Source organism: Furipterus horrens, unplaced genomic scaffold (genome assembly GCF_987537825.1).
Source record: "Furipterus horrens unplaced genomic scaffold, mFurHor1.1.pri manual_scaffold_7, whole genome shotgun sequence".
Lineage (NCBI taxonomy): Eukaryota > Metazoa > Chordata > Mammalia > Chiroptera > Furipteridae > Furipterus > Furipterus horrens.
In genome coordinates, this window is record NW_028327177.1 from 126214923 (window position 1) to 126230474 (window position 15552).

The following is a 15552-nucleotide window of genomic DNA, read 5'->3' on the forward strand; positions in this document are numbered from 1 at the left end:
TTATAATAACCCTTATAAAATTATAAATTGAAATTCCTACATGTATGTAAACAGTAAACATTCTTAAGGAAACACTTGTCTATTGTATAAAAAGAAAAATAATAAAAAGCTTATGTTAAACAAAATTATAATTCGTTTCAAATGATTAAGTAAATGTATGTCCAGATGAAGATTCACAATGATCTGATCTCATTTTATATCCCACAAAGGACATGTTTAAAATAGTGCCAAGTAATTTTGCATTGAAGGTTATCTATAGAGTTTCTGCTTTAGGTTGTTTTTCATTTTTGAAACTAAATAAAGTTTCTACTTGCAAAAAGCTGGATAGTAAATCTAATCATTGTTATTAAAGATGTGGTTTTGGTAAATGTGTACTTTTGGAATTGGCTTCAATGAGGAACTGGATTCTTCTAAAATTAAGAGATTCACCTTCAAAATGTCATCATATATGTCTTACATCTACAATATTTAGGGCAGTGGCCTCCAAAGCTGGGTGCTCTTGCAATCCACGAAGGGGCAGGAAAACATATGAAAAGCTTCACTTTGGGTTTTTTAATGTACCCTTTTATATTTTACTTCTGTAGACATCATGTATTACAAAATGATTGTACAGTGATATATCTATAGAATTTATAAACCATCATGCATATAATGGCGGTGTATTATCAAAAAAAATTTTTACTGATGAAATGTCATGATCAAAAATATTTGGAGGCCACTGATTTAGAGATGGCTCCCTACTCTTAGTTGGTGAACCATTAATAGTCCATGAGGGTAACACACGTGTTCATGAAATACATCAATGTTGAAATACAAATGGCTGGGTTTTTCACAGCTCTTGATAAATACATTTGTCACCCATATAGTAAAGACTATGTTAAAAATAATTTAAAATAATGTGCTCACATGGTGGTCATAAAAAAGCTTTTGTTGATGAAGTAACATTCTACAGAAAGAAAATACCAAGAGACCATTTGTTTAGGAATTAAATTCTCACACATCCTAAGGGTACTTGATTATCTCATATGGGCAAAATACAACTCAATAGTAGCTACTAGTCACATAGGGATGTTCAACTTAACTAAAATTTAATAAAATTTAAGATTCACATCCTCAATCACATTAGCCACATATGAAATGTCCAATAGTCACATGTGGCCAGTGGCTACCATAATGAATAGTAGAGATATAGGACATTTTCACAGTGTAGTTAAGTTCTATGGGACAGCTCTGCTCTGAAATAATATTCAAAATTTCTTAGAATTTTTAAGATTTTTATACTTACTAACTGTTACTTTGTCCTTATCCCCCAACATAATGTTGTTTGGCGTCAGATCTCTGTGGACAATCCTCTTCTCCTTGTGTAAGTACCGAAGAGCTAAGCAAAGCTTGAAACAGCAAAGAAGAAACTAATTTTATTTCTCCCAAAATACGTATAACCACTGATGACTACTACACACGTCTCTAAGACACCAGCTTGGATCTTCACTGTTTTATAGAAAAACTTAATGAAAATAAAAGTGTACCTGAATAAATATTTTCCATAGTCTTTCTTCAGTAAAATGAAGATGTTTTTCCTTCAAAGAACTGAAATGCTCTCCAAGAGGGGCCCCTTCTATAAGCTCCATAACTATATACAACCTATCATCTACCGAGAAAAAAAAAATACAAGAAAAAGGTAATAGAAATTTAAGCTCAACAAAGATATTTCAGAAACACTTAGGAATTAGAATCTGAGCTTCCCAGTGGGTATGCAGGACAGAGCACCAAGGAGTTACAGGTGTATATTAAGATACGGATCCACTCAGCCATGAAGGCTGAGGGGGTGAGGTGGGGGGCCTTGGCGCAACTAGAGCCCAGCAACAATCTCTTCTGGCTACAGGCTATCTCCTAGCAGTGGCAAATACCATTTTCTATGTATGCTGTGATGTGGAATGGTTGGGAGGCATCAAAGAGAACAAGCTAATGATCCCAAGTCACGGAGGATTCCCTGGAGAACAGGTCACCTCACATTTCCTCTCAATAGTCTAATATTTACCCTTAAATCAAGTCAGCCATTCAGGAAACTGCATTTCAAACTGCACTGTTTTGTAGCCTCATAGATTCACCTTTCAGATTTTTACAGTGGAATCATGCCATGGTCTTGCAATGAATGACAGAGTTGAAAACACTGCCCAGGATAGAAATTTCTGCTATGCCCCACTGCAGCAGAGAGTGCTGGGCTCTCCTGGTGTTATCTGATGGATACTAGACACCTCACAACTAACTGTGTTCACCTCTTTGCTTTGGATGCCAAGAAAAAATGAGTCAATTCCACTTCCTTCTTCAAAACCAATATGAAATTACTAACAATGGTATGTAATATGTATCTTTTGTGATGCTTTGAGTGTATATAAAATGTATGTACACAATATTTACAAAATGAAATCGTACTATATGTGGTGCTGCACCTTACAGTTTTTTTGTTGTTCAACCTCCTTGTGTGTCAGTAAACATAGATCCATGCCATTCTTTCTGTTGGTTACATAATATTTCACAATGCAGCTGGATCATAATTTACTTCATCAGTCTCCCAAGGATAATCATTTCTATTGTTTCCAATTTTTCATATCCCCAAGAAATATTTTTTAGATGTACTACCCTTACCTCTAGTTTTATTTTTACTTTTCTCACATTCTTGTAGTTTTAAGCCACTTCCATTTCTTCTTGGAAGACGTCAGATTGTAAAAAAAAATTTTTTGTTTTTATTTTTATCTATGACAAGTTGTGCCATTTCAGTACATGTTAGAAGCCAATCTAGACCTCTTTATTATAGGATATGCACTAAACTACAGGAAATTATTGTAAGATCAAGAACCAACAGCCCAGGGTGCAGAATTTACAGGAGGCTTTCAGCACTGAGCTCCTCTGAGTCATACAGAGGAAAGGGGATGGATAAAACCATAACATGTCCAAGTACACACAGGCTTGCTTAATAAGAGTAACTATAACAAGGCAGTGAGGAAACCCCAAACCCGGCCTTATACTTCTTAAATCTTCCTTCAAATGGAGGTTTACTTTGGAAGTAAAGACGTGTGATGCACGTCATTAAGGCTTGTCAATAATTATATTACTTCAGTGTTGTAAACAATTGACTGTTTTGGCTTTATCTCAGTGTTTGGATTCGGTATTCATTCCATCGTCCTTGCAGAAAAGCCTGCCAGCCTGCAGAACCAGTCAGGGCTCCATCACCACCTTGTGGCAGTTACTGGAACTTCAAGTAAAAGAAACAACGCCTAGCCCACTCGCAATTTATTTTGGAGGTGAAAAATGTCATCTAATTCAACAACTAGTGAGTTTTTTCTTTAAAAAATCCACCATCCTTAAGTTTTCTTCTCTCCTGATTCTAAGTGATTTTTATGTGTATGAAAATAGCTACAATGACTATTCTGGTTCATTCATTCGGTGTCTCTCATATGGGAGTCTAGGTATTTTATATATAACTATCTTTAGGTCATTGATTGTATCACTGTTTCACTGATCAAGAAAGTGATGCACAAGCCTGTCATATAAACAACAAAAAAGGGTAAAGAAAGTAGAAGATTAAGCTTACTTTTTGACATTCAAATATTGAAATATGTAACAAAGATACTTTCTCTTCATTAAAAATATCATAAAACTAGTACTTACTTTCTAGAAACGTTTTGTAGTAGCGCACGACATTGGGATGATAAAGCTACAAGAAAATAAATAACAAACATTGTACTACTTCAAAATACAAACTTTCTTTTACAGATAACTCAGTGGGCTTCATATCTGAAAACAATCACAGAAAGTATTGTATTTGCATTTATGTATAAAACTAAGCCTTCTAAGTTACCCAATTCAGATTTTTTCATGATTCTTTTTATTTGCTGCTTACAATACTAATCTGAATATAGTAGTCTCCTACGCAGCCTTATCAAATAGAATTAAAAACTGACTGTGCTCCATCACCTAATGGAACTGAAACTGACAATCGTGGAACCAGAGGGAAACTTGAGAATCCATTCAGAACTCCCAGCCCCTCCCCCCCCAACACAGAGATTGCAGAGCGGAGAAAACCAAAGGGAAACAGTTATGTCAGATACATACATCCTTGCTCTTTACCTCTCTTCACCACTTAAGCATTGATATTTACACGCACTGTTTATGTCTATTTACATTATTTGTGTCTTTTAATGCTTCCCAAAATGATTAGTACGGGCTGAAACGGAAATAAGAGTAATTAACTCCATTTAATTTCTAATCATCAACAAGGACTTCCTTCTTGACCGAACTTTACTCAGGCTTCTCTGGGCCTTCTTTTTGGCTAGGCCTCACCCTTGGCCTGCCTAGTGTCAGCAAACATCCCAACAAGCCAGTTTAGCAAGAATCTCCCACTCTTGATATCCAATCAAGTTCCTCCCCACCCCCCATCCTGATTATCTAATCAAGTCTATCTTTCCCCAACCCTGATACTAATCGAGTTTCTCTTAGTAACTTTCCAGCCACAGTCCCCTCACCCTGCCTTGTGTTGTAATGCCCCGGCTATCCCTGCTGTGTTGGGAGCTGGCCCCTCTAGCGGCAGTCTCGAATAAAATCTTCCTTGCCACGTAAAAGTTCTCATCACAAGGAAAACAAAAATTGTGACTATGTGTGGTGATGGATATTAACTAGACTTACTGTGGTGATTATTTCACAATACACAACAAATATTGAATCATTATGTTGTACACCTGAAACTAATATAATGTTACATGTCAATTCGATCTCAAATTTTTTAAAGTATCCAGTACACTATCTCTTTGACATAGTTTATCTCAGGATGTGTCACAGAAATTCTACTTTAAAAGAAAAGGTCTTTTAAAAAAAATGTCATTTTCTACAAGAATACTCACATTGTTATAGTTTTTATTTATAATTTGAGTTTCTAGGTAAACTGAAATTTGTTTTATCCCATAATAGTCACCATTTCATCTATAAATGGCTTGCATCTCTTTTTGTCTTTTGGGGCTTTTTTTTTTCCTTCGGTGAGTCCGCTAGCTCTTCACCAAAAACCTGCTGTCTAGCTCCTCCTTTGCAATAGAGCTGTAACAGGACATGGCTTCCCAGTCAGAGGTCACACGTCCCAGCCTCTCCTACAGCCAGGACTGGGCCTGGCACTCAGTTCTCACCAGTTGAGTGGGAGGGAAACAGGGAGGCCTGTGTCTGAGCCTCAAACCGAAAGAGTGACACCCCCTTAGGGTCCTTCCTCTTCCTACCTTGGATATGAATGTTCCTGTGGCAGTTCCAACCATACAGATGGAGACCATGCCTTAGATGGTAGCAGAGCAATAGGAGAGAAAGAACTGACATCGCTGAGTATCTGCATCGAGCAAAGGACATGACCCACCCAGAACACTCACTCTGGGATCATTACAAGAAGGAGAAATAGCCCACTGCATTGTGAGCCTCTTTGTTACTGCAGCTTATTCTAATTCTCACAAAGGCACTCTCGCATTCTAGTCCCATTTCTGTCACTTCTGTCTGTCACTACCTCCTCCTGATAGGCCTCAGTGCCATTAACCTCTCCACTGTCTCGGTTCTCTGGTGAGGGCACAGTTTTACAACTTTAAGTGATCTCAAAGCCCAAACAGATGCCTCAGGTATGGCCCCTTCCTGATACTTTCTTTTCACAGGAAATGGGCTAAAAATATAGTGTACCTCATCAACTAGCAAGTAGCCAGCAGATTTTAAACAATATGAAACCAGGAAAGCAATCAGAACCATATCCTAGACCCAGCTCTCTGGCCAGGACTACGTCCCAACTTCAGTTCCAGCTGGTGTTCTAAGGAAGCAGCACACTGCCAAAGGTTAGGTCATCCTAAGCGCGAGCAAACTCAATGTTTTAAAAATTGAATCTATTACTGTATAGAAGTCAACTATAAAATAAGCTATTGATGATGCTATTTCCTATAATTTAGAAACTGGTATAAAACTGTCATGGTGATGCAGAAAGATCATCTTGTTCGTGATGATCTTTACGCCCCAGCACAGGAGCCATTTAACTAGTGGAGAACGAGGCGCAGTGCAGTTGGCGGCTCTCCACTGGAGTTACAAATGAACAGTGTCCACAGTGACTACACAAGTACGGAAAGCTGAGAAAGAAACCAACATGTTCTTGGATCACAAAAAGAAATCCCATTTCTCTTCTGACGTGTTTATTTATTTTTTCCCAAACAAACCTTCATAATGATAGTTAATTAAGTTATTACATTATGACAGAATATTCTGCTCATGCTAATAAATAATCACCCGTCTGGAAAATCCATGTTTTAGATTTAATAAGCCATATTTGAAGAAAGTTAACAGCTTGGTTCCACTTGACAAAAGTCAGGGAACTCTTAGTCATATTCTGATGCATGTAACTTAGTAACCAAATAGTCTACAATACAATGAGAAGGAAATGGATATGCTTACAATGTAAGGAGAAGAATTCCTCATATAAGAATCACTCTGTGCTGTAAACTTTATGGTTCTGCATCCCTTTGCCCTGATATAAACTCCAGAAAGTACATCTATGGTTCAATGTCAAGCCTTAGGAAAATAAGCTGGCTAAAATATCACCACCTTATTATCAATTATTTTGAACAGAAGCAGTTCTGACAAGCATGGACCAGATTAGTGCAAGAACGCTACTTCCTTTTGATGACATTTATTTAAGGAAACTACCTTCATAAACAAGAAAAATATTTACCTGCTCTTTAATTATGGTTAATTCAGAAACAATATTCTTCACACTGCTGTCTCGATCTTTTTTATCCTTTCCAAATGCTGGGTTATGTAAATTGACCTCTTTCATTGCTAAGAGATTTTGACCACTCCGCTTTCTAACCTAATAAGGAAAACAAAAACAAAAAACAAACAAGCAAACAAAAGAATGAGGTAGAGGTAGAAAGGGGAAGAAAGGGATTCATTAATAACATCACATGGTTAAAGCAAGGTTAAAGCAACTCCTTTCAATAAGTCATAGAACTTTTAAAATTCTATCTGTATTTACACTAAGCTCCACTTTTAAAAAATTGATATTCCCTGGGTCAACTGCAATATTCAGTAGGATTTTGCTATGCAAGTACAGAAACACTGGTGTGAATGTAGAGAAGGTGTCATGCATTGGGACAGCCATTTTGACTAGTTTTTGTGAGAGATTAATGACTAATGAAGGCTTTCTTCAAAAGTCAGTGACTGATTTCTAGAGATGAAAGTTAAGATAAGACAACACTGATGCAGCTATATGATGGATAAAAACAATCATTCTAATTTTTGTATCTAGTTTCCACCACTTTTCCACGGGAGGCCGTCAACTCAACTGAGTGTGGGTATGCAAGTGGAACACCTGGTGTTCTTGGGGACATAAGAAATGCTCCCCAATGGCAAACAAAGTCACCTTGTAAACACAGCCAAAAGCTCCACTTCCAAGATGATCCAAAATTGCATAGTTGCCTATATATTTCGAAGGAGCTTTATTCTGATTAATGCTTTCAATATTTTCAGCAATTTGCTTCAGTTCATCTTCCTAACCAAAAAAAAAAAAGAAAAGAAAATGGGTTGCTATGATAAATTCCATCCTGACCACATAGCAGCTTGCCAAAACTTAAAACTCAAGACTTACTTACCACTAATAAGTTGAACTTTGAGACCAATTCTTCATAAGCACTGATATCACGAACATAATGCCCTATATCAATGAAGATCTCAAACAAGTCGGTGGGGAAAAGTCTACAGGGAAAAATACACACAGACACTTCATGCAGGATTTCGAAACTGCTGGTCATGTCCTTCCATTTCAGATCCAGCTCATTTTCAAATTAAATAAAATCAACTTCCTTAGGTTATTGACAAAGCCGGGGGAAATAATACTCACCAGCATATCTCCCAAAAGTGAACTAAAGCTACAGTTCGTAAGGCAAGGAAAAACAAATGCAAGTTCTAGAGATCTGCTGTACAGCATCCTGCTTATGGTCCACAGCACCATATTGTACAATTAAACACTTGTTAAGAGGTTATATCTCATGTTACATGTTCATTACAATAAAAATAAATGAATATGATACCGATTGTACAAGTACGTTATCTGTAAGATATTTGGGGTAGAGGTATTAAATTTATTACTAAGGAATGTTTACTGGGCATTTATTGAGTATTGAGCACTTTAATAAATGCCATTTGAGTCAGTCCTCATAGTAACCCTAACGGGTGAATAATAACCTAGGCAATTTTAATGTGTTATGAAAATAAAATAATAATACAGGTAAGTGAGAAAAATGGAGATTTACGCATCATTTGCAAGGTACTGGCTTCAGGGCTTATTAAAATCTTTAAGTCCTCTTAAAATGGATGATTTGGGGCCTTGAAATGAAAGATTTTAGTGAATCATTAATTCCATGTCTTTTTCTTCTCCTAACTTCAAGCACCATATAGAAATAAAGTAACAACATAAAATGCTCCATACCTCTGAACAAATGATATTACATTAATTCAAGGTTTTATTTCTATTCTACCTTGTCAATAAAATTCCTGTGAGATCTTGGGCCTATGATTGCGGGAAACCTGCCCAGCTAAAGAGCCCGCAGGCCACCAAAGCAGGCGGGGGTGGGTGGTTCTCCTATAGCGCTCACTCACCAGCACAGCCTCCCGTCCCAGTCACCTCCGCCTCTGCCCCTTCTCATGAGCTCCTCCCCTTGCAAGATATCCAGACAAATCCTCTCCTCTCTATAAGGAAATAACTACATCGACTTTGGAAAGTATGAATGGGCTAAAACAAGCACATATTTTGAAGTCCTCCATTTAAAAATGTTAACGTCTAAAAAAGAGAGAGAAACTGAAACCACAGTAGTCCCATGTGATTAAGAATTGTATCGATACAGTGGTTCGTGCCCTTTCAGTATTTTGCTCGTTTTCTGTGCTGAGATATCACTAGGAGAGCTCAGTTTTATCTGTGGATTCTAGGAGATCTGAAGACACGAGCTTTGCATACTGATTCACCCTTCTCTTGCTGTTTGCATCATCTAAGTCAGCTATGCGGAACCGGTCCCACCTTGTGACGGCTAGTCACAGAACATTTCTCCAAGCTCGTACCTTTTGAAGAGTGGTCTGTTCCTTTCCATACTGAAGAGAAACCTCAGGGCTCTAAAAGCGTAGCACTGGGAAAGAAGAGGATATGTGATTTCCCAAAGGTAGCTCAAGAAATTAGAGCATTTCAGGATCGAATTCCCATGAAGTAAGTAAACATTAAAGCAGTTTCATTGTGAGTGTGGCTGATTGACGTGGGAGCCAAAGCTTATTTTAAATGAGCACTTATGTTGTAGAAATGTGAGGGATCTTGGCTTTGTTTCACTCAGTGTTTGACATTAATTCCTTTCTAGAAAGTACAAAATGAACACAGAGACAAGAAATAAAATTCCTACATTGAGAAAACCAAACATCCAAAGACTTCCAGGAGCTCAAGGTTTATTTTGTTTCTAGCCTGCTATGTATGCTTCAATATTTATATGGTTCCTGTGAGAAAATAAACACTAGAACTTATGACATATAAAAATAGCCACAGGCACGCTGGACTCAAACTTGACAAATTGGTCTCTTGAGTAAAGAGTCTTAAGCGTTCCCCAAATAGAACAATCTACAGTAACTCCTGTGAACGCTCAGAAAGAGGCCTGTGAGACTTTACTGGAGAGAAATAAACTCCTGACATTTTGCAGTGCCAGGAATATCAAAGGCAGCCCCCAGCCTGCATTGGCACCTGCACAATAGGCCCCCACTGTGCTGATCGGGGTCTACTGAATTCGAGTCTGGAATCATTTCATAAAATCAGAGATCTGAATACAGAAGGGGCACAGACGGAGCTGGCCAGAGAAGCCAGGTCGACAACAACAGTGCATAAAGGAGCCCGCTGAGAGTCGTGGCGACTGTGAGCGGAGAACACACATGTTCCTTGAAAACCATTTAAACACGAATTTTTGAAAACCCTCTGCTATTTAACAAAATGCATCTGCAGGAAGGATTTGGCTGCATCTGTGCTCCAGCAGAGTGTCGTGCATCTGTGAAAAAATGAAGTCCCGCAGCTGTATGTCCTCATCTGTAACTCTCCAAAACCCGTGCCTGCCAGCCCACAGATAGCACCAAAAATTCTCTGCTAGGTTTGACCATTATTCTGGGCAAGACCTCTTACATCAGATTGGTGGCAAAGGTGGTTTCATACTTCCTTTTCTAAGTAACTTGGGGGAAAAAAAGATGAGCTGCAGCTACTGCAAAGGCTTATTTAAAATCTGACTTTATCACTCCAATAGGTCCAAGTGGCTCCTGTCTCCCAGTGAGCAGAGAAGTACACCAGACACTGCATGTTGTGGGCCCTTCTTATGGATGAGGCCTCACCCCCAGCCCCACTGAGCGGCCTAAGCACTAAGCTTTAGCTCAGGCTCCCACACTTCCCACACGTTCCCTCTGTGTGGAATGCCCTTCTGCCCTGTAGCAGATGCCATTGGTGCCTCACTCATATCCCTTCATCCATTTGGCAAGTCTTTTCTCAGCCACCAAGATCCATTTTACAGGCGTTCCTTGGTAGAAGCGTAATGTTAGTGATGGTGGCCCATGCTAAATTTTCCTCTTACTATTCTCTGATATGCAAGCAATATGTGTATTTTAAAAAATAGAACTTATGATAGTCAAAGAAATATCTAAATAAAATCACCTACTTCCCTCCCACGGAGGAAGCACTGCGAAGCCTTTTACGTTGTTCTGACAGCATTTGCTTCCATGGCGCCTCCCTCGCCAGGCATTTCCCCTCCCAGTCAGTGCAGGGACCAGCGCTGAGCCCCAAATTCTAACAACCATAGAATGTATCATCAAAATTTCCCCCAATTTCTGTCACTTGATATTGAAAAGCAAGAGACATGTTTATTACCTGCAATAGGTTAGTTTTTGCTGCATTCTTTTGTTTGGTTGGTAAAATTAATTTTGCTATTGTATAGACACCATTTTCCTGGAAGAATAAAGGGGCATGTTACCAGGGACCAGTGACAATGCCACAGAGACACACAAGCATAGATAATCAACTAAACAATCTCAAAAATGAATGTTACGTTATGCTTAGTATAATCTTGGAACTCTCAGTAAATATGACAGGACCGCACTAAAAATGTCAGTGTAACTTTTACACACCAAAGACCACAATCACAATCTTAAATTTTTAGTTGTCTTTCAAGAGCATAAATAATAAAGTATGTCAATTCAAAGTGATTGAAATACTTCAAAGACAGAGTAGGGAAAAAAAAGAAACTTAAATTATCTTCTTAATCTTTATACGTTGCATTTTAAATATCTAATTATGAAAGAGAATTTCTCCTTTTATAGTTTTTTTAAATTAAACAATACATATGTTAATTATTATAGAAAAAATTTAAAAATAGATTAAAAGAAGAAAATGAAAGATTTTTACGAAATCAGTCAACATCTTTCTAGACTCCTAATACTGTCTAAAGGAATGAACAAAACTATCAACTTATTGCTACTTTTCTATTATCTATCAAATGTATAATTTACTGAACTCTCCTATATGTGGACATTTATATGATAACTGAAGATATTTACTTGCCTTACTGAGTTTAGACTTTATAGGTATGCTAAAAATTAGTCTATAATTTTCCTATTTTATACATAATAAAACCAAAACTTAAGAGGCTAAGTCATTTTTCCAAGGGCCAAATCAGCAAGTAATGATAAAAGAAAGTATTTTAACAGCATTTGCTTCCATGCCAGCCTCCCCCACCAGACACTTTTCCCTCATAGTCAGTACAGGGACCAGTGCTAATCCCAAAATTCTAAGAATCACAGGTTATTTTATCAACATTTCCCCAGATATCAGTTGCTCCCCCCAACAACCCCTTGATTTGCTGAGCTTCCCCTTGGGACTCTAATTTTTGGTGACCTGATCCCTAACTAACTTTTATGTCCCTATTTGTATTTGAAGTTGAAGTTGGATATACAAGGTCTGTCCAGAAGGTATCCAGCCACGTAATATGAAAAGTAGACTTTTATTGATGAAGGCACAAGATACAAGAAACATTATAAATAGGACAATGACACCTCAGTTCCCTGCAAAGTAGGCACCTTGCGACCTCACACAGTTCTCCCAATCGCCATCAGCTGCCCCATTGTATTTTCCTGAATTTCATCAATGGTATGATATCTCTTCCCTTTCAAATGTGATTTCAGTTTGGGGAAAAGCCAGTACTCAAAGGGCACCAAATCTTGGCTGTAGGGGGGGCTGAGTCACCTAGGTAATTTGATATTTTGCCAAAAAACTCTGTATGAGTTTTGTCGTGATGAAGCTGCCAATCACCAGTCGCCCATTAACTGTGGCCTTCTGAATCATCCAAATAGTTTCTGCAGAGAAATGCTCAAGCTTAAATGCAAAACTTGATGCAGAGTCATTGCTCTACTCACTCAGTCATTTTTGAATGCAATGGCCAGACAGTACACATGCTCACCCAATGGCATCTACCACCTCCACTGACTAGTACAGTGAAGTCGTCATTGTTCATACACGTGCATTCCAGTCCACTCTTCTTGGCTGCCAGGCTATATCAATGTCGTGCAAACTGTTCTTGTTATATTAACAATGGCTGGACTTTTTCCAGACATACCTCATGTTGTATTGAACAAAAACAAAAGTTTTCTCTGTAAAATTCAATAAACAGGAAATAACTTTTATAACAGAAACCCATACAAGGGTGGTACAGTTGATGTATACATCTGCAGAGTACACACTTGATGTACTCTTAAGGTGACCCATTTCCTCAACTCATAGTATCCTATAATATATGCCCAGAAGTAAAGCAATGCAGACTAGCTTTAAAAGAAAAAATGAAAAAGACTACACATAATGTAGGGAAAAAACATAATCAGTTAACCACATGACGGCTCTTTCTAGGCCAAGCAAGTTAAAAGAAGGACAAGAATATAAAACGGAATTCTGTAAATTAAATAAGACAAGCTAAAATATTTTAAAACCACATGATGGGATCTCAAAAGCTACGTTCTGGGACACAGAGTTGCACGTGGTTCCGGAGCCCCTGCCTGGGGGAGCAGGGTGCTTACCTGAACCACCTGGTGGGCATTGGTGTCGTTGAGCACCAGTTCAGTGAGGGCAGCACAGCAGGCTGGAACGAAAACCACCAGACGACCACGTCTGTCATCACTGTGACTGCATGTCACACTGTTACATCAATACTCTAATTCCAGAGAATTCTGTTAGCAGAGTTAATCCCCCCAAAACATTAATTTTCCTTGGGCATGGCTCTGGCAGAAGGGAAACTGACTTTTCATGGTTTCTAAGTCTCCTCTTCACATAATGCATGTACATGTCCACCCTACAGAAGCCTTTTATTAAGCATTTATGGTGCACCAGGAGGCAGGGACTGCATGTGTCTCGTTCATGGCCATCCCCAGTGCCCAGCATGTGCCTGCCACTAAGCAGGTGCTCAATACACACATCTACCATGGCTGAATAAATGAGTACTTTAAATATATTATCCAAATTAACTTTTATAATCAGAGTGTGTACTAAGATCACCAGTTTTACTGATGAGAAAACAGGTTCGGAGAGTTTATTAGCCTAGGCCACAGAACTAATAAGTGGAAGGGGCCAGGAGTCCGATCCCAGTCTGCGAGGAGTAAGGTCCCCTGCCCTGAGCACTACCCCTTCATACTAGGAGCTCTTTACAGCCCCTGTGGCAACTTCTGGTGGCGTTCTGTACCGAGCTGCCTCCTGTCCAACCAGAGGTGTGCTGGATCCTATAGCACAGAGCATCTAAATAGGATAATGTCATTTTATGGAGCCCATGCCACTGGCCCTGCACTGTGATATAAAATTATATCCTCCTATAATTCTCACAATAACCCTCTAACACTGACACAAATACCATCACCGCTTCACATAAGCAGACTTGAGGCCTGGAGAGGTAGAGAAAAGCTGTCCAAGACCACATGGCCAACAAAGGGGGTTCAGCCCAAACTCAGGCCCTACTCCTAATCCCTGATGTATTTTTTTTTTAATTGAGGTATGAAATGAGGTGTGTAGAGTAGACGTCTCTTAAGTGTACAGCTTGATAAGATATTACATGTCTATATATTTCCAGCCCCCGAAGGCCCATTGGGCCCCTTCCCAGGAACTAACTTATCATTCCACATGTGGGTAACCGCCCTTCTGACCTCTATCCCCATTGATCTCATCTCCTCCTGATTTCGGCTGGACTAAGTGGACTTCCTGGGGAGCCTTCAAACAGGAAACCCACAGTAAGAGTCTTTATACTGAGATGAGGCCTTTCCCAGTAAATCAAAATGATGATTCAAGCAGAGGGGATCCTAGCTGCCTCACCTCAAAGACCTGTGAGGAAACGTCTCCATTCTCCAGGAGGAAAGAGCAGGAAGCAAAGAAAGTCTGTCCTTTCTCCTCCCCCCATATTCCTTCTCCCCCATGTCTGTTCTTCCCCTCTTAGGGACCGCATGCCCTCCTGCAGGTCCACCCGTGCTTCTCTGTCCCTTCCTGTGGGCCACTGACAGGCACCCAGCTTGGTCAGCAGCACTGTAGCCCAACTTGTTCCAAAGACCAGTTGCCCTGTGCAGGGTACAGACTACACCACTGTTCAAGACTATGCCAGGAACTGCATGCATACACTCCTGCTCCTGCTTCTATGTAGAAATCCCACACAGGGAGCAGCTCTGTCTTCCCTTCAGGAGCTCATGACCTGTGAGGAAGGTGGTCCCTTGCTCCCGGTGGAATGGGTACATGTGTCGTAGAATCTCCCTTAAGGAGGATGCCCTGAGATCTGGCCACAGATCAGGCTGCATTCACTAATCCAGCTTTATTGGTAGCAAAGCTAATATTCTGCTCTCTCTATGTCTGACTCTTATGTTGACTTCTTGATGTGTTCAGAATGTGGAAGGGAGAGGAAAGTTTGTGGCATCATTAACCTTCAAGTCCGGCACTGGTACCAGCAAGTTTGAGGCATCCACATGGATATAATTTCACATTTTTTAAGCTTATAAGCCTAATTATATTATCATACTAATTTTGTAATAGAGAATAATAAAACAACATAATATTAACCAATAGCAAATAGTAAAACACAGGAATATGATATAAATACCTGCTTGAAGAGAGAAAGTATTTTCTTGTATTTCTCGAGGGCTTAAATCTTCTGACAAATGGAGCTGCTGGATTCGGCCTGCTGCGTTTGCACTAGAAAGGCTTCCAATGGAAGAGCGATCAGAAACAAAATTCCTGTCTCTGAAAAAGAAATGTTGATGAAGATCAATTTATCACCTTTCCTTCCTGGTCAGTGGTTTCTGAGTCCTGTTTAAGAAGTCTTTCCAGAGAGAGCGAGCGAGAGAGAGAGAGAGAGAGAGAGAGAGAGAGAGAGAGAGAGAGAGAGGAGAAAAGAAGTCTTTTCCGCCCCAGGTCAGGATGTTTTCTGCTGTGTTATCTTTATAGTTTTCACCTTCCAATCTACCTAG

General features: G+C 39.3%; 1 protein-coding gene across 8 annotated transcripts in view; it reads right to left on the minus strand.

Moving 5' to 3' along the window:
* NEK10 (NIMA related kinase 10) overlaps nucleotides 1–15552 on the minus strand; it is a 162935-nt gene that overhangs the window by 91808 nt on the left and 55575 nt on the right. For all 8 annotated transcript variants that reach the window (XM_090284408.1, XM_090284406.1, XM_090284404.1 and 5 more), the window contains exons 13-22: nucleotides 15186–15325; nucleotides 13135–13196; nucleotides 10940–11017; nucleotides 9118–9182; nucleotides 7656–7758; nucleotides 7427–7555; nucleotides 6737–6874; nucleotides 3670–3715; nucleotides 1527–1648; nucleotides 1286–1388 (exon numbers count right to left, since the gene is read on the minus strand). In XM_090284408.1, coding sequence (XP_090140534.1) covers nucleotides 1286–1388; nucleotides 1527–1648; nucleotides 3670–3715; nucleotides 6737–6874; nucleotides 7427–7555; nucleotides 7656–7758; nucleotides 9118–9182; nucleotides 10940–11017; nucleotides 13135–13196; nucleotides 15186–15325 — 986 coding nt within the window. The remainder of the gene's footprint in view (nucleotides 1–1285; nucleotides 1389–1526; nucleotides 1649–3669; nucleotides 3716–6736; nucleotides 6875–7426; nucleotides 7556–7655; nucleotides 7759–9117; nucleotides 9183–10939; nucleotides 11018–13134; nucleotides 13197–15185; nucleotides 15326–15552) is intronic.